The following is a 25250-nucleotide window of genomic DNA, read 5'->3' as shown; positions in this document are numbered from 1 at the left end:
ACCTATGCTTTTACGAGTTTTGAAAGCAGCTTATCTAGAATATTTCTTCTGCAGTTATCTCAGTGCCTGAGATTTCATAGTTAATCTTATGTAAAAAAGAGAAGTATACAGCATTGTAATTCACCTATACTTCAGTAAAAAAAAAAAAAAAAAAAAGAAAAGAAAATTAAAAAAAACAAGGTAAACGGAAGTCAGTCTTGCACAGCTTTTGCCACCCTGGAGTCTGCCCTCTGCCAGCAGACTTGCTCCTGCTTCTCATCCCGACCCCGGTCCTGCGAATCTCCTCTTCATTTACTGGAATCCTCCCGTATTTTGGTAGTTTTCCCACCTACATCTCTATGTTTCATCCTCTACCTTTCACTGCCCACCCCCCCGCCTTTTTTTTTTTTTAATTATGATTGTGTAAGTTCAGCTTGAAATTAGTGATTTAAGGGTGGAGGGTGTACGTTATCCTGTTCAGTTAAAGGGGGTGGGGCGCATCCCCTGTGCTTCTTTGGAGTAACATCTCCAGAATGAAGTGATGGAGGTTTTGTGCCAGCTTGGTGTCCACAGATACTTTTAAAATCTTATTTGTGTATTCAGTTTTGGCTGTGCCGGGTCTTCACCGCTGCATGGCTTTCCTGCAGCTGTGGTGAGTGGAGACTGCTCTGGCTGTGGTGTGTGGGCTCCTCGTGGCGGTGGCCTCTCCTGCTGTGGAGCGTGGGCTTAGGCGTGTGGGCTCAGTGGTCGCAGCTCTCAGGCTCTAGAGCACACGCTCAGCGGTTGTGGCGCACGAGCTTTGTTGCTCTGTGGCATGAGGGATCTTCCTGGACTAGGGACTGAACTTGTGTCTTCTGTATTGGCAAACCGATTCTTAGCCACTGAGCCACCAGGGAAGCACCCACATTTACTTTTAAAAACATCTCCACTACATTTATAATAATCATTGGAACAAATACTCTCCCTTTACATATTTCTACCCAGGAGGTGGCTTTTTCCTGCCATTGCCTGTACTGTGATCAAATAACCTTCGCTGTTTGCCTCTTAGGTTCTTTTGACTTTCCTTTTTAAAACTGAGAGACTTTCCCTAATGTTATTTAACTTAAAGGCTTTTCCTGATATTATCAAGTGCTTTATATTCTACCACAGATGGCTCATTTTATGAAACATTTTGTCCTGCAAATTTAACTCCCCAGAGTTTCATCAGACTATATGTGAAGAACAGAAAGTTTTATAGAAGAAAGGTGCTATGAACATTTATTTTTTTATACTAATTGTAATCCTAACAGTATGTTATTTTTATTACTTTTTTGGGAGAACTGAGATAATATCACTTCAAAATAAAACAGTTTGAGATACTACCATGGACTTAATGTATTTTTCATAGTTAGAATAACTTCATTGTTGGATTGCTTGGACTTAACCTCCTGTAGTTCCCATATAGTTCCATAGTCCCAGAGGGCGGGCATTCTTTTCAGAAGAGATAACAGTTGATTTTGACTTGCCAGGAGTTAGCTCTGGTAAGTTACTGTTTTCTTTTTTTGAATTTTAATAATGATGCTGGGGTATAATTTATACTACAAAGAACTCACCCATTTTAAATATAAAATTAAGTTATTTTTAGTAGATTTGTAGGGTTACACAGGCATCAGAATAAATCGGTTTTAGTTCTCCATTGCCCTGGAAAGTTCCACTGAACCTATTTGCATCAGTCTCTTTTCCTTTCTCTCTAGTCCCATGCAGCTAAGCCACAGGTTTGCCTCTTCTTGCGACAGATTTGCCTTTTCTGGACTTTTCGTATTAGTGGAATAATATAGTATGTATTAAGAGTTGGGCATGACTGAGCGACTGAACTGAACTGAACTGAACTGAACTGAGGCTTTTGAATCTGGGGTCCTTTTACTTAGCAAAATGTTTTTGAGAGGCTCATCCATGTTGTAACATGTATCAGTAGCTCGTTGCTTTTTGTTTATGCATAGTATTTCATTGTATGGCTATACCACATTTTGTTTATTCATCAGCTAATGGATATTTATATTTTTTCCATTCACAAGTATGAGATCAATAATGCTGTTATAAGCATTCGTAGTCTTTGCATGGACGTATGTTTTCATTTTACTTGTGTAGATTCCTAGGAATGAAATTTCTGGGTTGTATGGTAAGTTTATTCCATGTCTATGTTAATTTTTTTTAAGGAACTGAAACTATTTTCTGAAGTTATTGTACCATTTTACATTCCCTCCTGCAGTAAATGAGGAGGATTCCAGTTTCTCTATATTCTCATCAGCGCTTCATATTGTCTGGATTATAGCCATTCCAGTGGCTGTGTGATGGTACCTTATTATGGTTTTGATTTGCAATTTCCTAGCGAGTAATAATGCTGAGCATCTTTCCATGTGCTTACTAATTACCTTTGTTAAAATATTTACTCAGATTTTTGCCCATTTTACTATTAGGTTGTTTGTCTTCTTATTGAGTTCTAATAGTTCTTTATATATTCTATATACAAATCTTTTATCAGGTATGTAATTTACAGATATTTTTCCCAGTCTATACTTTGATTTTTCATCTTCTTAATTAAGTCTTTTGAAGTACAAACTTTTAAAAAATTTTAATGAAGTCTAGTTTATTGTTTTCTTTTACAATTTATGGTCCTGGTGACACATCTGAGACCTCTTTGACTAACCCGAGGCCACAAAAATTTTCTCCTGTGTTTATGTCTAGAAGTTTTATAGCTTTAATGCTTACATTCAGGCTTATGACATATTTTTTGAATTGATTTTTGTGTATGTGGTGAGGTAAGGTCTGAGTTAAATTTTTGCATATTAACTTTGAACTGTTCCAGTGTGATTTGTTGAAAAGACTATTTTCCCCTCCTTTAATTGTCTTCTGCCTCTGTTGAAAGCGTTTGATCATAAATACAGGGTTTATTTCAGAACTGTCAGTCCTGTGCCATTTGTCTGCGGCTCTGTTCTTATGCCAGTACTGCGCTGTCTTGATTGCTGTGGCCAATTTATAGCAAATTTTTAAATCAGATAGTGTAACTTCTCCAAATTCATTATTTTTTTGGTATTCTTTTGGCTGTTCTACTTCTTTGCCTTTTCATATGTTTTATAATTAGTATCTACAGGAAGCCTGCTTCAATTTTATTGGTTTTCCTCTCTATCTGTAGACCAGTTAGGGTAGGATTGGTGTCTTAACAATACTGACTCTTCCAACTCATGAGGGTTGCATATCTGTCCTTTTATTTAGTCTTTTCTTGTTTCTTTCATTGCATTTTATAGTTTTCAGGGTATGGATCCTGGACATACTTTGTTGAATTCACAGTGTTCTATTGTGCAACGAGGCTTTAAAACGGTTTCAGTCTATGTCTCATCCCTCATCACCACTAAAACTTTGCTCAAATGCTTTCGGTTAGTCTCTCCCAGTTTGTGTTCGAATCTGGTAAATACAAGGTAGTGTCTTATAAAAGAAATAAGTAGCCTCTAAAATTGTTTATTTGTAGTTTCTAAGAGGTAGAGGGGTGAACAGTTTTTATTGCTTTGACTTAGTGAATGGTCAGTAGATGTCATGTCAGTCTGTCTATGTTACTGACAACATAAAACACAAACTTTCTCTGAAGGGGTTTGGTCTATCACGTGACCTCCTGTCCTCCTCCTTTAGGTGTTGCAGCTTCCCTGGAAGTCTCTGAGAGCCCCGGGAGTATTCAAGTCGCCCGGGGTCAGACAGCAGTCCTGCCCTGCACTTTCAGCACCAGCGCCGCCCTCATCAACCTCAACGTCATTTGGATGGTCATTCCTCTCTCCAATGCAAACCAGCCTGAGCAGGTACTTCTGTTACGTCCTGTGCTGCCACTGAAATTTTAATCTTTTTATAAGAGGTGGGTAGGAAAGTGTCTTGCATACATATTTGATTTCTAGAATAAGGCGATACTTTCAGTATGCCTGTGATGTTTTAAGTCCTGTTCCTACATTATTAGCCAGCTATCAAAAGAAGCCATCCTCTTTGTGAAAGACTTAAAAAAAAATAACACATGTCAAGAGGATCCTTCTGAGGAATATGTAGGAATCTGAAATCTTATCAGAAGACATTGTTGATAGGAAATACTGAGACAGTAAAAGAAAGGTATATTTTGACAGAAAGGGACTAGCACTGACATAGGTGGATAATAGTATTAAGGAAGTAACTTTAGATAGTATTAATAGTACTTGATTTATTTGGTTAATTGCAGAAGTATTTTTAAAATAAAGCCAGGCACACTAGTCATCTTCCAGGAAGTTCAAATAGAAGCTACTATCTCATAAGCTATATCAGTTATAGGTAAAAGACCCCATTACATGTGATACCCGCTAAGAAAATAATGCTCAGAAAATTAGTGAATTGTGACCACGACTATACCTTTCCTTCCCAAAGTTAACTTATTTCTGTTATGAAGTTTTTCTGCTTCAATAGGATTTTTACTGCCTAAAAATATTTGATAAGCCAAGTTTTCTGATAGGAAATTTAAATAGATGTGTTTAACAGTAACTTCTTCTTGTTCTTTAGTCCCTGGGGCTTTCATAATTAGACTGAGATCATTTTGTTCATCCTCATCATTTGAGGAGTCAGTGATAGAGGCAAGGAAAGACTTGACTACACCCAAATATTTACAGGTAGAGAGAGCTTGGATAAAACCAGGTACCTGACTGTCAGCCTAAAGAGCTTTTTGCAACTTCATTCTGAGTCCTCTCTCATGAACAGTTGACTTTAATAAATAAATTGACATAAGAAAAGCAGTCATGGATTGTAACTCTTCTTCCCTTTTTTGTCATTCATTTATCTTCAGTCTATAACTTGATCTTATCATTTGGTGACCTAGTAAGCATGAGACTGTCAGTGCTAGTTTAACTTTTTATTTTGCAATTAATTTTTTGAACTGGTAAAAAGTATTTATGGACCAATAGTAAGGTATCATAAAATGCACTTTATATATTCTGATGAGTTAGGTAAGGACACAGCGTCGTTCCAGTTTGGTATGTAGGAATTTAAAAGCCCTGGATACCTACAGATAGGTGCTGTAGTAAAAAGTTGATGACAACTCTAAGATTAGAAATAAAATTTCCCAATATTTGATATAGTCTGCTTTTTACTGTATAGTTACTGTTATGTGTCTAAAAGGAGATGCATTGGCCAAATGATTTCTTTTGCTTTCCTTTGCAGGTCATTCTCTATCAAGGTGGACAGATGTTTGACGGTGCCCCCCGGTTCCATGGCCGCGTAGGATTTACAGGCACCATGCCAGCCACCAATGTCTCCATCTTCATTAACAACACTCAGCTGTCAGATACAGGCACCTACCAGTGTTTGGTTAACAACCTTCCAGATAGAGGTGGCAGGAATATTGGGGTCACTGGTCTCACAGTTTTAGGTGAGTGACAGGACATGTTCCAGGTACTTTGGCTTTACTTACAAATTTACTCCCAAGCACATTTACTTCTGCCATTTCTTCTGCACACTTTGACTGCTGTGTCTTTTTCCTGTCCTCTCTCTTTGTAGCCACATCTGGACTCTGCTTCTCTGTGCTTCTTCGTATAGTCTCTGCACCCATTACTCCATTTCAGGTGGTTCTCAAATGACTTTTCCTGAAGGTGGAGAAAGGCAGTAAAAATACCATCAAAAGTAGCCCCTCACTTTTCCTAAGCTTTTATGTGTGTGCCCAGTCACTTCAGTCGTGTCCAACTCTTTGCGACCCTGTGGACTGTGGCACCAGGCTCCTCTACCCATGGGATTCTTCAGGCAAAAATACTGGAGTTGGTTACCATGCCCTCCTCCATTTGCTATTCCCAACCCAGGGATTGAACCCGTGTCTCTTGCATCTCCTGCATTGGCAGGCGAGTTCTTTGCCATAAGATAAGACGTTGTTGGATGCAAATTAAATCATGAATGTTTGATAATGTGTAGGGAGCAGGGAGCTTCGCACACATGAGAATAAATTTGCCACTACTTCCTATTTATGTGATGCTAAATAGGCCCACGACTCTTCTAAGCTTTAACTTTTGTTCTGGCAGAATTTTAATAATACTTCCTTTTACTTTAAAAAAATAGTTACTTTCAACCTATTATTCACTCAAAAAAAATCGTTTGAATGATAAATTATATGATCAACTCAGTCTTAATACTGAGACCAAATAGATTTGGAGCCTTTTCCAAGGTTATGTGGGCTTCCCTGGTGGCTCAGTCAGTAAGGAATCTGCCCGCAATGCAGGAGACCCGGGTTTGATCCTTGGGTCGGGAAGATCCCCTGGAGAAGGACATGGCTACTCACTCCAGTATTCTTGTTTGGTAAATCCCATGAACAGAGGAGCATGGCGGTCCATGGAGTTGCAAGAGTTGAACATGACTTATTAACTAAACCACCAACAGCCACCAACATCAAGGTTGTGTAGACCATGAAAGACAGTAAAGCTCGGATTAAAATGTAGATCTCTTTGCTTAAACCAGTATTCTTTCTGTTATACCATGCAGGTAGACTGTCTCATGCTAAATTAAGTTCATCCTAAGCATGTTTTATTTCTCAGTTCTGCTGCCTCTGAGATAAAGTGCTGCCTCATAAATGGGTATTTGTGGTAGAAGTGGCTACATTGAGCTCACTTGAGGAGACAGAAGTACTTAGAGAAGGCGGATGCTCCAGACTGTCCTCCATCCTACTCAGGTCTCAGAGTCGATTCCGGGATTCCCTAGCTCACGCTCCCCCTTTCCCTTCCACGGCTGAGCCACTCGGGGATACCAGTGTTGGCGGTTCTTGCCGTTGTCCTTCTTCAGATGAGAAAACACTGTAGTTCCGGTGCCTTGTTCTCACAGTCTTCAAACTACCATTCGCTCAAGTATATTAAACTTACACAGACTTTAAAACACTCTTGTATACTAAATACAGAGTACTGTTAGGATTTAACATTATTTTGTTATTCACATATATAGTGTAGATAATGAGCTTCCCACATGATTCAGGTTTGTTTATTTTTCATTTTTAAAGAAGGAAAAAAAATGCTTAATTCATATAAAGTTAATGCCACCTTCAAGTAATTGTTTTGGGTTTCCTCTCGTAGTGTCACAGTGGCAGTGGTAAGTCAGTAAATTGAGGTTGGTTTATCCCATTACAGCAGTTAAGATCCCCTGAGATTTTTCAGTCTTTCTGCCTATACCCTTTCAGTGTTTTCTCTTCCCCCACCCATTTTCTTTCCTGGTTCCTCTATATAGAGCATTCATTTTCTACTCATTCATTCATTTTTTTCAGGGTTGAACACACTTATTGAAAAGTCACTAGCATTACAAGTGCACCACCCACTTAAACTACTGCACGCATTACCCTGGAGAAGGCAATGGCACCCCGCTCCAGTACTCTTGCCTGGAAAATCCCATGGGCAGAGGAGCCTGGTGGGCTGCAGTCCATGGGGTCGCTAAGAGTTGGACACGACTGAGCGATTTCACTTTCACTTTTCACTTTCATGCATTGGAGAAGGCAATGGCAACCCACTCTAGTGTTCTTGCCTGGAGAATCCTGGGGACGGGGGAGCCTGGTGGGCTGCCATCTATGGGGTCCCACAGAGCCGGACATGACTGAAGTGACTTAGCAGCAGCAGCAGCAGCACGCATTACCTAATATGAGAGTCCAAGCCATGGGCTTAGTTTATATTTTTATTTGCTTGCTTTTTACTATGAACTACCACCTTCTCCCTTTAGTGTTCTTTCTTGGAAAAGTTTGTGTTTCACATCTTTTGTGTCCTTATCTTTCTTAATGATAATAAAATGTCCATGTGTTACTATCAAGTAGTAGATATACTTGAGCCTCATTCTAGCTCCCCTTACTATAGAACAGAAGTTGGTATAACGTTAGTGTGTCTGGTTTTGTTAGTAGAGTTAACTGTGTTCTTAACTAGAGTTAAGATCAATGTTAAGGTGGTTTTAGCCAAGAGTAGCTGGCGGGGTAAGTGGGTACTGTTCCTTGAAATATCTTATTTACAAATGGGCTCTTTCATCAATTAAAAAAGTTTAATTATGGTTAAAATATAACAAAAATTTACCATCTTAGCCAGTTTTTAAGAGAGCAATTCAGTGGTGTTTGGACGAATCTCCAGAACTTTCTTCAACTTGCAAAGATAAAACTCTACCCATTAAATGACATTTTTCTGTTCCCTCAGCTGCTGGAAATCACTGTTCTGTTTTTTCTGTGAATTTGAGTACCCTAGGGACTACATATAAGTGGAGTCATACATTATTTTTCTTTTTATAACTGAATTTTTCACTTAACATTATGTTCTCTGGCTTCATCCATGTTGTAGCCTGTGTCAGAATTTCCTTATCCATTGTATGTCCATACTATATTTTGTTCATCCATTCATCTATTTCCACTTTTTAGCTATTGTGAATAATGCCGCTGTGAACTTGTGTGAATTCAGTAATGCTTTTAAAAGCAATACGTTGACAGAAGGATTTAAAAAATTATTTGAGAACAGATCTTTGGAGGGAAAAAACAGTGAAACTAAAACCATAAGGTATCTTGAAAATATAATCAGAAGGTGTTGCCCTTTTTACATATTTGCTCCCTGCCAGCTGAAGTTGTTGGCCCTGCACTCGTGACCAAGTCCTGTGAATAAGTGCACACTGTTCACTGGCTTTGCTTACGAGGTGGTCTTCTGGTACGTGTTCCCCAACAGTGCTATCTGAGGCTCCAGTGTGCTGAGCGTTGATGTCTCTGCTGTCATCCTCTGGCTCATGGTAAATGTATCCTCTGTTACTTACCCTTCTTGTTACAGTTCCCCCTTCTGCCCCACACTGCCAAATCCAAGGGTCACAGGATATCGGCAGCGATGTCATCCTGCTCTGTAGCTCAGAGGAAGGCATTCCTCGACCAACTTACCTTTGGGAGAAGTTAGACAATACCCTCAAACTACCTCCAACAGCCACTCAGGGTATGTATGGTGTTGCTTTGTCCATTTAATTCATTATCATGGAAAATTTCAATTCACAGGTGATTCACAAGGTAATTAACTTTAATAGATTTTGAAAAAGAACACACTGTATTTGTAACTGCTGAAAATTTATCAGGATTCTTTTGTGTTTTCAGCTTTAAAGAGTATAAAAATATTATTTTCTTTCATGTTCTCATTGCTGACTTTATGAAATGTATCTTATCCAGTGGTAACTATATATGGAAATTCTGTTTCTTTGTAGTGAAGATTTACAATAGCTAATTGGTAGTTTCTTTGAATTGCTAACTGTAAAATAATCCTTGAAGTTTATAACTGAGAATCTACTTCCTACTTAAGAAACGATTGCCTGTGTTAGTATGAGAAACATCCACATAGTCATGAGAGGGTTAATCATCCTTTTCAGCCTCAAGTCTAATTAGAGGAGGAAGATGGGAAAGAGAGCAGCAAAAGGCCTCAGGTCATGGGAGATCCAGGAGTTGATCTCAGCAGACAGGTAAAGATGGAGGAGGCATGAGTATCATCAAGGGCTTTCTGAATGTAAATCCAGCTGCTTAGATTTGATATTAAAGGAGACACCCTTGAAAACTGAGGAAAACTTATGAAAATGAGGGAAATTCTAGAATTATACATATAATTTCTATTTCAAGGAAATAAATTTTTGCCATCTTGTGTGTTACATCACCTCTAATACAGATCATTTCTCTTCTAGCATTCTCAGGGAAGACTTACAGATCTTAACTGAAGAAGCTGACAATTAATGGAGAGGTCCCAAACAACCTTAGTTATGCTTGATAAGTCTCAATCGTATTGATGGTGTATACTTGTCATGGGAAGAAAAGTCCCAAGTTCTATGGTGAAGTTGGACATTAAAAACCAGGATCACCAGCCTCTTAAGAGCTTTTCAGTTTCCTTTAAGAATCCCCACAGAAATTATTAATGGATCTTCCTATCACTTTTTAATTAACCTATCCCAGCATTATTTTAAAAAGCCTTTTTCACCATAACAACTTCTGGGTTATTCTAACAATGATGACTGCAGTGCTGTTGTTCCCTACTGACTGTTTATTGCTGGATGTTTCAACCATACTGTGAGGCTAAATAGCTTTGTGTGTGTGTGTGTGTGTGTGTGTGTGTGTGGACTGATCTGTTAATCTTAATGTTGTAAGTGGTATGTTTAGAATAGCTCTTGTCTTTATATCCTGAAAACTATATTCAAGTCCTAGATTTTCCAGTAACTATTTCTATGACAGTTCATTTCGTTGGGCCTGTGTTATCCTTTTTGTGTGTGTGTGGTCTTTTTGTAAAAATAAAGGGATTTAACAATATCATCTCCAACACCTCTGTATCAGCATTAAGATTCAATGATTTATAACATTTCTTTGAAATATTGAGCTGAGTTTAGAATTAAATGAAAGTTTAAAAATGGTTGTATGTAACTTGTGAGTATCTGTAGAAAGAGCCTTCCATACCCACTTGTTTCTGAATAAATAGATATTAGTCAAATTTCTTGATATCTTCTTTGCAGCTTGCATATTCTTTGGTACTTGAGCTGTAAAAGTGAACATGAATGCCAAAGATGACAGCATGTGTCTTGTAATTCCAACTCTGGATTGGTTATCAGACTTAACTTTGGATAACTTCATCTATTATAATAATACACATTAAATGAGTCTGATTTTTAATTAAATTCACCTCTTAATATCTGCATTAATGCAGTAGACAAATAGCATATAATCCCAAAATAACTTAGAATTCTTTTAGAAGATTTATTTTACTAATGTGTATACATTTGCTTAATATAAATTCAATATGCATTCCTGAGAAAAGAGTAACTGACTCCAGAAGAGGGCACCCCAGAAGTCTGAGTAGTGACAGGGCATAATATTTGGGGATTAGAACTGACCATGTATAGGGGCTTGCTTGAAGAGGATCCTTCTAGGACAAATCTGGGACAGTGTGAACATTGAAATAATAATGTAATCCACTGAATACAGTGAGAATCCCTGAATTGGCCTTATAGATAGCTGTGAAAAGAAGAGAGGCGAAAGGCAAAGGAGAAAAGGAAAGATACAAGCATCTGAATGCAGAGTTCCAAAGAATAGCAAGAAGAGATAAGAAAGCCTTCTTCAGTGATCAAAGCAAAGAAATAGAGGAAAAGAACAGAATGGGAAAGACTAGAGATCTCTTCAAGAAAATTAGAGATACCAAGGGAACATTTCATGCAAAGATGGGCTCGATAAAGGACAGAAATAGTATGGACCTAACCGAAGCCAAAGATATTAAGAAGAGGTGGCAAGAATACACAGATGAACTATACAAAAAAGATCTTCACGACTCGGATAATCACGATGGTGTGACCACTCACCTAGAGCCAGATCCTGGAATGTGAAGTCAAGTGGGCCTTAGAAAGCATCACTACGAACAAAGCTAGTGGAGGTGATGGAATTCCAGTTGAGCTATTTCAAATCCTGAAAGATGGTGCTGTGAAAGTGCTGCACTCAATATGCCAGCAAATCTGGAAAACAGCAGTGGCCACAGGACTGGAAAAGGTCAGTTTTCATTCCAATCCCGAAGAAAGGAAATGCCAAAGAATGCTCAAACTACCGCACAACCCCTGCTGATAGACATAAATAAATGGGGGAGAAAGGAGAGCATTTTCTTACATTAGAATGGCTACCAATGTTGGTAGAAGGAATGACAGTTAGAAAATCATCCCCGGTGTCGAAATAGGAGCTGTCGTTTGATGAGAAACATGTTTACTAGTTCCAAAGTATTTTCTCACAAATAACTTACTAATCACAAAGAGTAAATAGTAACTTTATAGTAGAGAGGCCTGGTGGACACCTCTGTAACCACACAACCAGTGTTGTGACAAGCTGCTGTTGTATGCCTCATGTCTTATGGCGTGAGAAGGACACAGCATCATTGCTTCAGCATTTCTGTCAAAACACATCACCTGAGTCCAGTCACGAGGAAATATCCAGCAAGGGATGAAGACACAGGCAAACTGTCCTAGATTGAAAGAGACTGAGGAGTCAGAGAACAAACTTAATGGTTGCCAGGCGGGGGCGAGGGGGATGGGGGAAGGGATAGCTGGGGAGTTTGGGATGGACGGGTGCACACCGCTGTATGTAAATGGGTAACTAACAAGGACCTGCTGTATAGCACAGGGGGCTCTGCTCAATATTCTGTGGCAGCCTGGATGGGAGGGGAGTTTGGGGGAGAATGGGTACATGTATATGTATGACTGAGCCTCTTTGCTGTTCCCCTGAAACTATCACAACATTGTTAACTGGCTGTACCTCAGTACAAAATGCAGAGTTAATAAAGAGAGACCAAAGAGTTAAAACAACTAAGTGTAATACAGAATCCTAGATTACAAACTGGACAGGGGAAGAAACAGCTATAAAGGACGTTTCTGGGCAGTGGACAAAATCTGAGTTTAAACTGAATAATACTGTTGTAGCAATATTTAATTTCTTGACTTTGATACTTGTCCTGTGATTATGTAATGTGTTTGTCCTTAGGAAATACTAAGTACTTAGTGATAAAAAGGTGCAATGTTGTCTACTTGCTCTTACATGGTCCAGGAAGATATTTCTGTTAAGTACCAAGGAAATAATAACCAAATAGGGCAAAATATAAATAACTGTGAAATCTGAGTAGATGATATATGGTACACAAGAATTCCTGATAGTATTCTTTCAATTTTCTATAAACTAAAAGTTATGTCACAATAAAAATTACCAAAAAGTTGTTTTCGTATAGTTCATATGTGGATGCTAAAGACTGAATAAATTTAGAACCAGCATCCTTTGGAGATGCAGTTTGTTTTTATACAGAGGAATTACAAAGTGGATTTATTATTGTCCTTTTGGCATATAAATACTTTGAATTCTAAAAGGGGTGAAAACTATATTTGATGGATATTATTTGAAGCAAAATACAGCAGTTTGGCCCTTGTTCCATTAGGCCTGTACAGTTGGCCCAGGTCCCATTGAGACGGTTCATCAGCCTTTGCAACAGTGGTTCTGATCCAGGGACAGTTTCACTTGGCGATGTCTGGAGACACTTTGAGTTGTCACAGCTGGGAGGAAGATGCTACTAGCAGCCAGTGGGTAGAGGCCAGGGATGCTGCTGAGCATTGTGAGGCACAGGTCAGCCTCCACAATGAAGAATTATACAGCCCCAGTGTCAATAAGTGAATTGCATTAATATATTTCCAGACTTTCAACCATCCTCTTCTTCTGGAATAAATTCTATTTGTCATTATTTTTAAATAAATTACTAATATTTGGTATGCTTATATTTTAATAGAACTTTCTCATCTGTTTAATAGAACATCTCATCAAGTTTAATAAAACTTGATCATCTTTGATCATAAGTGAGAATGGCCCATATTTTTCTGTCTTCTATTATCCTTGCTTGAGTTTTAGTCAGAGTGTAGTTCAGTTCAGTTCAGTCACTCAGTCGTGTCCGACTCTTTGCGACCCCATGAATCGCAGCACGCCAGGCCTCCCTATCCATCACCAACTCCCGGAGTTCACTCAGACTCACGGCCATCGAGTCAGGGATGCCATCCAGCCTTCTCATCCTTTGTCGTCCCCTTCTCCTCCTGCCCCCAATTCCTCCCAGCATCAGAGTCTTTTCCAATGAGTCAACTCTTTGCATGAGGTGGCCACAGTACTGAAGCTTCAGCTTCAGCATCATTCCTTCCAAAGAACTCCCAGAGCTGATCTCCTTCAGAATAGACTGGCTGGGTCTCCTTGCAGTGTAGTAAACCCTCATAAATTGAGCTGGGTAGCCCTTCCTCATTTTTACGTGCTCTGAAACAGCATGGATAAGAAAACATAGGTTCTCTGATGATTTTGTAGAATTGGCTTGTCAAAGCTTTGCCTTGCTGTTCTGTTGTTGTTGTTTTTTTTTTTTTTTCAATAGCTCTTTGGCTACTGATTTTGTTTCTCTAATGTAGTAGGTTTAATAAGATTTTCTATGTCTTTATTTTTCTAGAAAATGTCTCTTTTGTCTATGCTTATGCATAGTAGCATCAAGTTGTATTCTCTACATGAAAACCCAAGTGTGTATGTAAGAGTGCAGGTTTTGGAGTCAAGAGAATGTGGTGTGGAATCACAGCTCCAGGAACTGCTGGCTATGTGACAGCCTTGGTCTTCTTCTGTGTAACATGGAGACAATGATAGTAACTGCCTCACAGGGTGAAATAAAGATTAAATGATAGCACATGTAAAATGTTTAGCACAACATCTGGCATGTATAAGCACTTAATAAATACTAGCATTTATATTATCATTATTATTATTATTCCCTCATGAATTTTAAAACTCTATGCATTTCTGTTCCCCCTTTCATCCCTAATTCTCTTGGTCCTTTTCATCTTTACGTTTTTAATCAATCCTGCCTAAACCAAGCTTTTGATTTTATTTATACTTTTGTATGTTGTCATTGTTCAATCACTAAGTCTTGTCTGATTCTTTGCCACCTCACGGACTGCAGCACGCCAGGCTTCCCTGCCCTTTACTGCCTCTTGGAGTTTGCTCAGATTCATGTCCACTGAGTCAGTGATGCCATCCAACCATCTCATCCTCTGCCACCTGCTTCCTCTTTTGCCTTCAATCTTTCCCAGCATCAGGATCTTTTCCAATGAGTTGGTTCTTCTCATTAGGTATCCAAAGTATTGGAGCTTCAGCATCAGTCCTTCCAGTGAATATTCAGGGTTGATTTCCTTTAGATTTGACTGGTTTAATCTCCTTGCAGTCCAGGGGAGTCTCAAGACTTCTCCAGCACCACAGCTCAAAAGCATCAATTCTTTGGTGCTCAGCCTTCTTTATGGTCCACCTCTCATATGACTACTGGAAAAACCATAGGTTTGACTATATGGACCTTTGTCAGCAAAGTGTTATCTCTGCTTTTTAATACACTGTCTAGGTTTGTCATAGCTTTCCTTCCAAGGAGCAAATGTCTTTTAATTTCAGGGCTGCAGCCACCGTCCGCCCTGATTTTGGAACCCAAGAAAATAAAAGCTGTCACTGCTTCTACTTTTTCCCGTTCTATTTGCCATGAAGTGATGGGACTGGGTGCCATGAGGCATGAGGAGCTGAAATTTGAAAAAGATTCTTAGGGTAAGCCTCCTAGAGAAGATGATATTCTAGCAAAGACTGGAAGATGTTAAAGGAATTGGGCATGAGAATATGGGGGCTGGAGAGCATTCTAGGCAGAAGGAACAGCCAGGTGAATGGAGTCCCTGAGGCAGAAGTGTGCCTGGTGCTTTAGATGAACAGCAAAGAAACCGTTTAAATAGCCAGTAACAGTTTAAATAACACAAAAGTGCATAGTAAGCATAGAGAAGCAGTGAAATTTAACAACTTATAAACAACAGAGGTCCAGGATAGGTTGAAAAAAAGAAGACATAACTGACAGATCAACAACCCTACTGTGTAATTTTTCTCTGTTTCCCTTTTCCATCTCCATCTTAATTCAACCAACATCAACACAAAAAGGAAATAAAATTTTCTATGTCTGAAAAATTTGGCATGAAACAAAGATCAAGGCTGTTGGATACTTAATGCTTTATCATGTTTTTAAATTTTCTTTTAGAATGACAGAGTTTAAATATTAAGTATTTGTCATATTATCTTTGAATTTTTAAGTAGGTTTTATTTTGTGTTAATATTCCTATTTTTATTACTTTTTATTATCAAACATTTGCATCTAATTGAAATAATTTTTTACATATTATTAAAATACATAGTATGTCATAATTATGTCATATATTGTTCAAATAACAATAAACCATGTATTCATTGTTTTTTATGTAGAATAATTCTGAATTTTAATATAAGAAATGACTCACTGTTAATTATTATGGTCACATATTATTTTTAAAATGCATAAATCATATAACATTGAATAATTTGATTTTGTTAAGTCTGATCTCTCAACCTCAAATCCTGAGTATTAATATTTATTGGAATTTTGAGACATTTAGCATTTTCCCAATTTCTTGGCTGATTTTCCTCATAAATCAGAAAAGGATATAAATTTCTCAAGCCATGCCAAGAGGAGATTCCTACATAGAAGCCTTCCCAGGCGCTGTGCATTATCTCACCTAGTCCTCACGGTAGCCTACGGAAGAGGAGGCAGATTCATGACCACCTAGCTAGGCAGTGACAGAACAGGCTCCACCCTGAGTCTAGAACACACACTCTCAGCCAGTTTACCATTGACTAGGCGGCAGAGAAGTGATTCTGGAACTAAGGAGAAAGGATGGAAGTGGAAATGTGTGCTTGTATTTATTTCTCTCTAAATTCCATAGGGCTTTCTGGTGGAGGTCAGCATCTCATGTGGGATCCTTGCTGTGAACTAAAACGGAGCGCAGTGTGATGCAGTTTGTTGCTTTCCAAATTGTAGTTCCACCCTGTTAAACTTCCCCTGTTCTTTAAAAGAAAGAACATCAAAAGGATATTTATTCTACAACTTCATTTCGGCAAGTTAGTCTGTGCCAGAGCAGGCCAAGTGAAGTGACCCATTGGGGGATTGACACCTCTCATTTCAGAAAGGGCCCTGCACTGTGGCGTGGAGCATCTGGGGCTGGCGGCAGAGGTGCCCCATGTCTGCATTGCCCTGACTGCATAGAAACAGCCCTCTTCTGCTTCCTGTCTTATTGATGACTCTGTCTCATCCCCTGATTCTGTTCCAAGTTAACTCCAGCATGGTGTGTCCACCTCATGGAAAAACACTGTCTTAAATCATTCCACTTATGGTGTCTTTAGAGGTAAAGGGAAAAAAGGGAAAAACAGTGACTTCACCTTTTAAAAATAACTTTTCAGCATGAATCTTTACAGTTTACCTTTTCCACATGCCAGAAGGCTGCTTATTAGATCAGCTGTTAATTTTTTTCTAATTGTCTCTATGGAAATGTCAACACAATCAGTGGCTTGGTGTGAGCTAATCAAATTTCTAGACTTTCAGGATTTATGAAGACAGTAATACAGTGTGTAGAATCTGGAGTTAGTGGTCCAAAGATTATGGTTTTCTTGAATGATGACATTTGCTAATGTATTGAAGATAGATTTACACAGATGGCTTAGTTTAAGACTAACAGCACTGGGACATTGATTGCAAGGTTAGAAAATATCCTACAGATGTACCCCAGAGAATATTATGGTATTAAGTACCTTACTAGAAAGGCAAGTGGGGGTATGGTGATTATGAGCTTTGGACACAGACCTGATTTTGTGTGCTGCTGCTTGTGTCCTGTGCGATCTTGGACCAATTGCATAGCTTCTCTGAGCTTTGTCACCTTTGAAAAGTACAGAATATAAAACTTAAGGTTTATAAAACTAAAGAGACATGTAAAACTCTTAGTATAGTGTATGTGGTACATAGTAGACACTCAAGTGAAGATAGCCCATTTATTTCTTTGTTGCATACCTTTCCGTGTGCTGGGTAATTTCTGAGGATGGTGATACCGTGAATAAACAAGAAAAAGCCAGTCCATTATCTTAATGAGACAAGTAGGTAAGAAATGATAATAAATGGGGTAAGTTCCAGCACTAAAGAATACAGGGTGCTGGGGAACACATGGGAGAGACGTTTGTGAGAGCCTGGGAAGTCAAATAGAACACAGAGGAGAAAACAGTTTCCCTCCAGACCTGCCCAACTCTCTGAGTGAGTTCACTGAAAGGCCCAGACTTTGGTAGCCATCAGAACTGTGTGTTCTTAAGGAAAAGGAAGTAACATGTAAGTGTGAACCAAATAACTACCAGGTATATTGACTTGGGTGCGTACAGTACAGTTCAAATGTCTAAGTAAGATATCCATTTAGTAAGAATATCCATATAGTATGGGTTGGATCATTTACATTCTTCCACTGAAAAGCAATAGCAAAAACAAAACAAACGAAGTCCTGGTTTTTCTGGCCTGTATACTGATGTTAATTTCCGAGTGTGTTGATGATTCAGAGTCCTTGTTAACACTACCCATTGTATTATGTTAGAATGCAGCGAGATAACCCTGAGGGCGGTTGCTGTCTGGGGATCTTTGAGAGTTTGCTCATCCTCGTCAGATGTCCCTCTTCTGTGCTCCCCAGCATCCTATATCCTCTGGTTATGGCAGTTACCCCACTTATTATGATTTCTTGCCTATTTGTCTCATTAAAGTACAGGGCTGCGTTTGTCTGATTCATCATTGTATCCCATCCTCAGAAATTACCTGGTACACAGAAAGGTGCTCAATAAATATTTATTTCTTAAATGACTTTCTGCCTTTGATCTGGAAGATTGCCAGCAGGAACTAGGTAATTCAATCTTAGTTTCACGTCAGGGTTGTCAGCACAGGGTAGTGAGAGCCCCAGGTGTTGCCCGAGGAGTGTGGACTTTGCGCCAGAAACCAAGCCGTCAGGAGCCTTTCCTGATGTGCTGCTGTTTAGAGGAGCTGAGTTATGTTCTGCCTAAGGGAGGCAGTGAAGCCCTGAACTAAGAGGTAAGACAGCCCTCCATCCAGCTGTAATTCCTGGTGCCCAGTTGTGTAATCTTATTACTCTTCTGAAGCCTCAGTTTCCTATTCTGTTTAATGAGATTAATAATAATAATACCTCTAAGAGTGATTGTAACGATGAGGATAATAATGTATAAAAGCTTGGCCAGTACTTGGCACATAGTAATAACTATTAACTTTGGTTTTTATCAGGTCATTTACATTTTGTTTATAAGGAATAAATAAATTGTCCTAATGCTGATAAATGACTGGAATGTGAAGCACTGAAATAGTTCTTTGTAATATTGTGGTTACCTTGAAAATGCTTGGCTCAGATCTGCTGTGGGGAGCATGACTGACTGCCAGCCCCAGCGGCTTCCTCCAGCATCCACCACTGCTTCCCACCTAGGCAGGCTTTGCCTGGACTGCTCCCAGCCAGCCACCATTCTCAGTGGGGCTGCTAATACAGGCCTGTTCCTGCAAGGAGCGAGATGCCTGAAACAGGTCTCCAGGACTCTCCATCAGCCTGCTGGAAACTTCAGCAGCATTGTGCTGCAGTCTGAAACGCCCCCTCCTTTCTTCCCTCTCCCCTTCATGGTGGTCAGACCTGCACTGCAGTCGGAGCCTCTCCCTTCTTTCTGCAGGTTCTTCTCTGCTTCCTTTACTGCCATTGCCTCCAGTAAACTTCTTGCTTGTCTTGGTGTCCGCTTTGTGGAGGAGCTGGACTTAGGAATGGTTATAATCATTATTGAAAGGGAGTAACAGTCTACACCTTGGAGCAGAGAGTGGATATTTTCCTCATTAAGGATGAAGCAAACATTAGTATAATGGGTTTAACTTCATATTTGTATTACAGCATTTCTTCAGAATTAAAATTCAGTATTTATGATCATAGATTCTCTAAAATAGGCATTAGTCAACATTTCCTCAAGGAAGGCTGCTCACCTTTAGGACCTCACATTAATCTGCAGATTAGGCTGTGAGACTGCCCTTATTTTGGACAGTCCTCTGTAGCTCTTCCTGGTGGCTCAGCTATTAAAGAATCTGCCTGCAATGTGGGAGACCTAGGCTCTATCCCTGGATTTGGAAGATCCCCTGAAGGAAGGCATGACAGCTCACTCCATTATTTTTGCCTGGAGAATCCCATGGACAGAGGAGCCTGGTGGGCAGCAGTCCATGGGGTTGCAAAGAGTCGGACATGATTGAGCAACTAATTTCACTTTTTTTCTGTAGCTCTAGGTCTTTATTTTATGATTTAGTCTTTAATATTCATAAACCAAAAACTCTCTCCAGAAAAATGATATTGATAGTTCTTTACTGTTCATTTTTTTTATAGCCTTCTGCTGATTTCTTTGGTTTCCTATTTTCTTTCTGAAATCCTCACTTAACTGTTATTTTTGTGACAGACCAGGTCCAGGGAACAGTCACTATCCGGAACATCAGCGCCCTGTCGTCAGGCTTGTACCAGTGTGTGGCTTCTAACGCCATTGGGACCAGCACCTGTCTTTTGGATCTCCAGGTCATTTCTCGTAAGTATGTGAAGTTCTGATGTCTACTCTGGTTCTGAAATGCCAAGATCTTCATTAAACCAGGGAATGAAGAGTTTTGCTTAATGGGACTCAGGTCATTTGAAGAGAAAATAGGAATTGTTTTGATTTTAATCATTATTGAAAATGTTACCGAAATATATTAGTGTACTTTTCAGCCTCAGCAATAAGACTTGTTCTTTATGAAACTGTCTTCTCCTCAGGTGTAGGTGATTTGATCATTAGAATCAAATCAGTTCTGATTGTGTAGCGCTGGAGACATAAAAATTTGGAGTGACCTTCTGGTCATGGCAAGACCTTTTTGTATTTTCCTCTAATCCCTTATGTCTGCTAAAATGTTGGGTGCCCAGGTCATACCTAAGTAGAGCAGACGTTTTTTCTCTGGTTGAGAATCCTGGGTTATTTGAATTCCAGCTGCAAAAGGGAATAATCTAAGAGGAGGTGATAAATTATCCCGCTGCTTGCTGGGTTCACTGTGGGCAGGTTAGGCAGTTAGTCAGCTTCCCGGGTGGCCTAAGAATCCACCTGTAGTGCAGGGGACCTGGGTTCAATCCTGGGGTCGGCAAGATCCCCTGGAGGAGGGCATGGCAGTCCACTCTGGTATTCTTGCCTGGGGAATCCCATGGACAGAGTAGTCTGGCAGGCCACAGTCCATAGATTGCAGAGAGCTGGACACAGCTGAAGCGACTTAGCGTGCACGCACTCAGAGAAGCAGTCAGGTACGGTCTTTTTCCTGCTCTGCTGTGGCGGTGACGCTCCTGCAGCTGTGACTTGTCTGACTGTTTATTCATTCAATAAATGTTTGTGAGCCTGTTGTTTCAGTCCTAGCCACTGGGGATACAGAAAGTTAGGCAAGATTTAACTTTAGATGGGTGCAATACTGTAGGCAATTTTGTGCATTTTAAGAAGATTCTTGCGTAGTCTTAACTATTTATGAAGTTGTATGAGCATATTCTATTTCTCTCTCTCTCTCTCTCCTTTTTTCTTTAAATATACCTTAAATATATTTTGCAGCCCAGCCCAGGAGCATTGGACTAATAGCTGGAGCCATTGGCACTGGTGCAGTTATTATCATTTTTTGCATTGCACTAATTTTAGGGGCATTCTTTTACTGGAGAAGCAAAAATAAAGAGGAGGAGGAAGAAGAAATTCCTAATGAAATAAGGTTTGTGTGTCAGATAATTTATCCTGACATTGGCATACCCAATGTCTGTGTTTCTATTCTATTTCTATTTGGCAGCTAAGGTTTCTTTGCTAATCTTACGACTTTAACCCAGACAGTTTAAAGTAGCCAAATGATCGTTTCTTGTAAGTTACGTCACTCGTTCTCATTGACTGCTCAGCTTTATTTACTGGATCATGGATGGGGAGCAGCGGCTAGTCTGGTGTGTGCCCACTGAGGAGGTCACAAGTGAAGAATCTCCTCATTTCCTCCCATAGCTTCAGGGTGGGTGGGGTTAGGTGGCTGCCATAGTACAAAAATTACTTTAGAACGTGTCTTTAGTATTGGCATTTATACATGCTGAGATTGTAAACAAGAAAGAATACCACCTGTACGGATAGAACAAACCAATGTGACTTGGTTGAAAACAACTGAGTGGAGAATGTGAACATCGCAAGGAAAGAATGTCAAATGATATTGAGAGAAAGGTGACCCTCGGTGTATTGTGGGAATAAGGGGGTTCAGGCTCAGGCTTAGATGGCATCACGTCAGTGTCCTTATTAAAAATGACATGCACAGCTCCAGCCTGTTCTGTCTGCCCTCGTGCCTCGAGGCTTTCCCTTTGGCTCCCACCCTCTTCCTGGACCATACTTGGGGTCCCTCTTCATGCATCTCTTCAATACATTCCCCGATCAGGTCCAAGACTAATCCAGGCGCCACATTCTCACAGTTGACTTAGGCCCTTGTCTTGGGTAGAAGAGCTGTCTTTTTTTTTCATATGAAACATCTAATAAAATGCCTGGCGCTCAAGAAATGTTAGGTGAATTAGTTAGCATCTTAGATTAATTTAAGAACGTGTCTTAGGCTCTTATAAGTCTTAAGGGTTTGCACAGATTTCGTCCCAGTGTAAGACTAATGGGAAAAACCTCTCATCAGCACACCACAGCGATTTCTCAAATACCCCAAAATGCACATCAAGCCAGCTCTAGTAGTTTTTTGAAGTTGCTACATCCATAGGACGGTTTCTTCACTATTTTATAGCAGCTAGCTCAGTGGATTTCTTCATGAACTATTTTCCTATTTAGAGCACTATGTGTATACAGACACACACACACACACACACACACGCATATATATATATATATATATATATATATATTTCAACTACATTGGAAGACATAGTCTTTGGAAGATTTGATAGTACTTTGTTTTCTCTTGGAGACTGAGACGCTGAGGGAGAATTTTTCTTAAGCATTGTCTTAAAGGGAATGAGCGTCAGCACCGAGGCCTGGTGTTTGCCTTGCTTGCTTTCCTGAGCACAGTGTGGTCTGTCCTGAGGGGGTGAATTTCACAGACATGTTAGCCTAAATATGAGAAGAAAGAGTTCTGGGCAGAAGGGTAGGGTGGACATCAGGTAAATTCTGACAACACCTTTACTTTTGTTCATTTTCAGAGAGGATGATCTTCCACCCAAATGTTCTTCTTCTGCCAAAGCATTTCACACGGAGATATCCTCCTCGGAGAACAACACACTGACCTCTTCCAATACCTACAACAGCCGCTACTGGAGCAGCAACCCCAAAGTGCCCAGAAACACGGAGTCGTTCGGCCACTTCGGTGACTTGCGCCAGTCCTTTTCCCTCCACTCGGGCAATGCCAGTGTGCCAGCCATCTATGCCAATGGCAGCCATCTGGCCCCAGCCCCGCATAAGACTCTGGTAGCGACAGCCAACAGAGGGTCGTCACCGCAGGCCGCGTCCAGGAGCAACGGTTCCGTAGGCAGGAAGGCCCGGCCTCCGCCTGTCCCGTCACCGCACACACACTCCTACACCGTCAGCCAAGCCGCCCTGGAGCGCATCGGCGCTGTCCCTGTCATGGTGCCAGCCCAGAGTCGGGCCGGGTCCCTGGTATAGGACGCCGGCGGAGGGAATGTGCAGACAAGAAGCTAAGGATGCCCTCATTCCCGGGGGTGGGTGGGGTGGCAGAGCGCTGGGAAGGACAATTTCCTGACAGTGATCCTAGTAAAAAGCACAGAGAAGGAGGCCGTGCTGTGACCTGGCCACTAAGATTTGTAAACCGAGCTGGAATGTTCCGGCATGAAGACATATTCCCCCACCCGAGTGGTCTCAGGATTCCATTCAGAAAGCTGGATCTCACAGATGTGCCAAGCCAAGGAAGGAGGCGTAAAAGCAGAGTAGCACTGAAAACCCATCTGCAGTCCAGACGGGCTTGTTTTTTTAATTCACGCCTAACGTAATAATTTTTCAAGAGAATAAAGTGCCACATGGAGTTTAAATAATGAAATTATTTCAAAAGGTAGGTGTCTTTAGAAAGCATACTGAGCACCCCTGTACATCGTCTGGCCTCTCCCCATCCCCTCCCGCTATAGGGGCCAAATGGCATAAATGGCGAGTGTTGGTCTTCACAGGGCTTGCTGTTGTATCATAGAATCAAAACTTTTTACACCAACAAAAGTCAGTAAGGAATGGGTGAAACTAGAAACTTCTTGGAGAAGCCCTGTCATATTTATTTATTTATCTCTTCCTGGACCATGAATTTCATATTTGGAGTACTGCTATATTGACAGATTATTGCCTGTCTATGTTTTTCTGGGGTCTTTTGTAGGTCCATGACAATTACTGTTCCTTATTTCCTGGGAAAATATTTTTAAAAAGAAAACTTTTTTTTTTTTTTTTTTAAAGAAAATAAGTGAGAGGCTTTGGGTTAGGAAGGTAAAGACTACTGTTAACACCATGTTCATCGAGAATATGTGGCTTGAACCTGACAGGAGGCCCTTCATAAAAGACCTAGGTCATGCAGGCGTGTGGAAAGGAATTCCTGGCAGCCTGTCAGAGCAGGGCCGTCCAGGTCTCCCTTGCTGTCACACCTGGCCGCTCTTAATGAGGGCAGCACCCCAGGCCTTTGTACTGTGGGAAGTAACTTTTTCCTTGTTTGACAAGTTGAGGTTTCTAGGTTGTTAAAGGGAGGCAGGAGTTGCTTTGTGGTGGTTTGCTTTTGTTTCTATAATAATTAGATTTGCAAAAGAGATAAGACCCAGACAAAAGGAATGTCTTCAGATATGCTCCTGGGAGGCTCTGCCCTGTACTTGTCACAGCTCAGGGTTGCAGTTTTGCCCTAGTGCATTTTACACCACTGTAAAGAGACCCTCTGTGGTCCATTACCTAGCCTGGGAGCCCACCAGGTGATCCACAGACTCTCCACACTCTGCGTGCTCTGTAGCTCTGGCCGTGCTTGTGTTGGTGACAGTCTCGCCTTAATCACACTCTAAGCAACACACGAATGGTTTCGTCCCAGATTTGTTTCCTAAATTTTTCATGATTCTGACCCTGTGATCCGATCAGGCCATCTTTTCTTTCCCTGTTATTGTCTTTCATTCTGTCATCCCACTATGCTTTTTGCCCTCTTCTCCTGCAAGAACAGTCATCACAGGAAGTGGCCTCCTGGTTTTCAGACTTCTTTGAATAATGGAAACCAACAGCTGCTGCATACATTATTTTTCCAGGAGGGCTAAGCTCTGAACCTGGCCACTGCAACCATCCCAATATTGATGAAAAACTGAATTTACTTCAGCATTACTTATATTTTCCATTTGATGGTTCTTGACTTTGTAAAAATTTAAATAAATGAATGTCTATACTTTTTATAAAGAAAAGTGAAAATACCAATGACAAAAAAGATGATACTGTCAGATGTTGTTTCAAAAGCATTTATCTTGCATTTCTTTATTGTTTCTAATTATCTAAAATTCAATAAAAGTTTATTCATATAAAAAAGTTGTTTTTACTTATATGCTAATGATGCATGATTTTGTATTTAATGTACTCTTGATGTTATAAGCATTTTTCCATTCTGTTAAATTTTAATGAGCATATAGTATTCCAAAAATTACTTAGCTCCACTCTTCCCCCCGCCCCCCACCCCGTCTGTGCTAGATCTTTGCTGCTGCATGGGCTTTCCTCTAATTTTGGAGTGTGGGGGCTACTCTGTGTTTTGGGCGTGCAGGCTTCTTGTAGCTGTGGCTTCTCGTTGCAGAGCACGGGCTCTGGGCTGCACAGGCTTCAGTAGTTGTGGCTCCCAGCC

The 25250-nt window shown here is 40.3% G+C and overlaps 1 protein-coding gene across 2 annotated transcripts in view; it reads left to right on the top strand.

Annotated features, from left to right (window-relative positions):
- IGSF11 (immunoglobulin superfamily member 11) overlaps window positions 1-24943 on the top strand; it is a 140117-nt gene extending 115174 nt beyond the window's left edge. Inside the window, exons 2-7 of one of the 2 annotated variants that reach the window (XM_018041096.1) lie at window positions 3643-3806; window positions 5179-5386; window positions 8772-8927; window positions 19847-19969; window positions 21086-21152; window positions 22603-24943. In XM_018041096.1, coding sequence (XP_017896585.1) covers window positions 3643-3806; window positions 5179-5386; window positions 8772-8927; window positions 19847-19969; window positions 21086-21152; window positions 22603-23062 — 1178 coding nt within the window. In that variant the 3' untranslated portion in view covers window positions 23063-24943. Of the gene's footprint in view, window positions 1-3642; window positions 3807-5178; window positions 5387-8771; window positions 8928-19846; window positions 19970-21001; window positions 21153-22602 lie in introns of both variants that reach the window. The other variant, XM_018041084.1, reaches the window with a different exon arrangement.

This window comes from Capra hircus, chromosome 1 (assembly GCF_001704415.2).
Source record: "Capra hircus breed San Clemente chromosome 1, ASM170441v1, whole genome shotgun sequence".
In the NCBI taxonomy this organism is placed as follows: Eukaryota; Metazoa; Chordata; class Mammalia; order Artiodactyla; family Bovidae; genus Capra; species Capra hircus.
The sequence above is the reverse complement of the archived record's forward strand: the minus strand, read 5'-3'. Positions and strand labels throughout refer to the sequence as shown.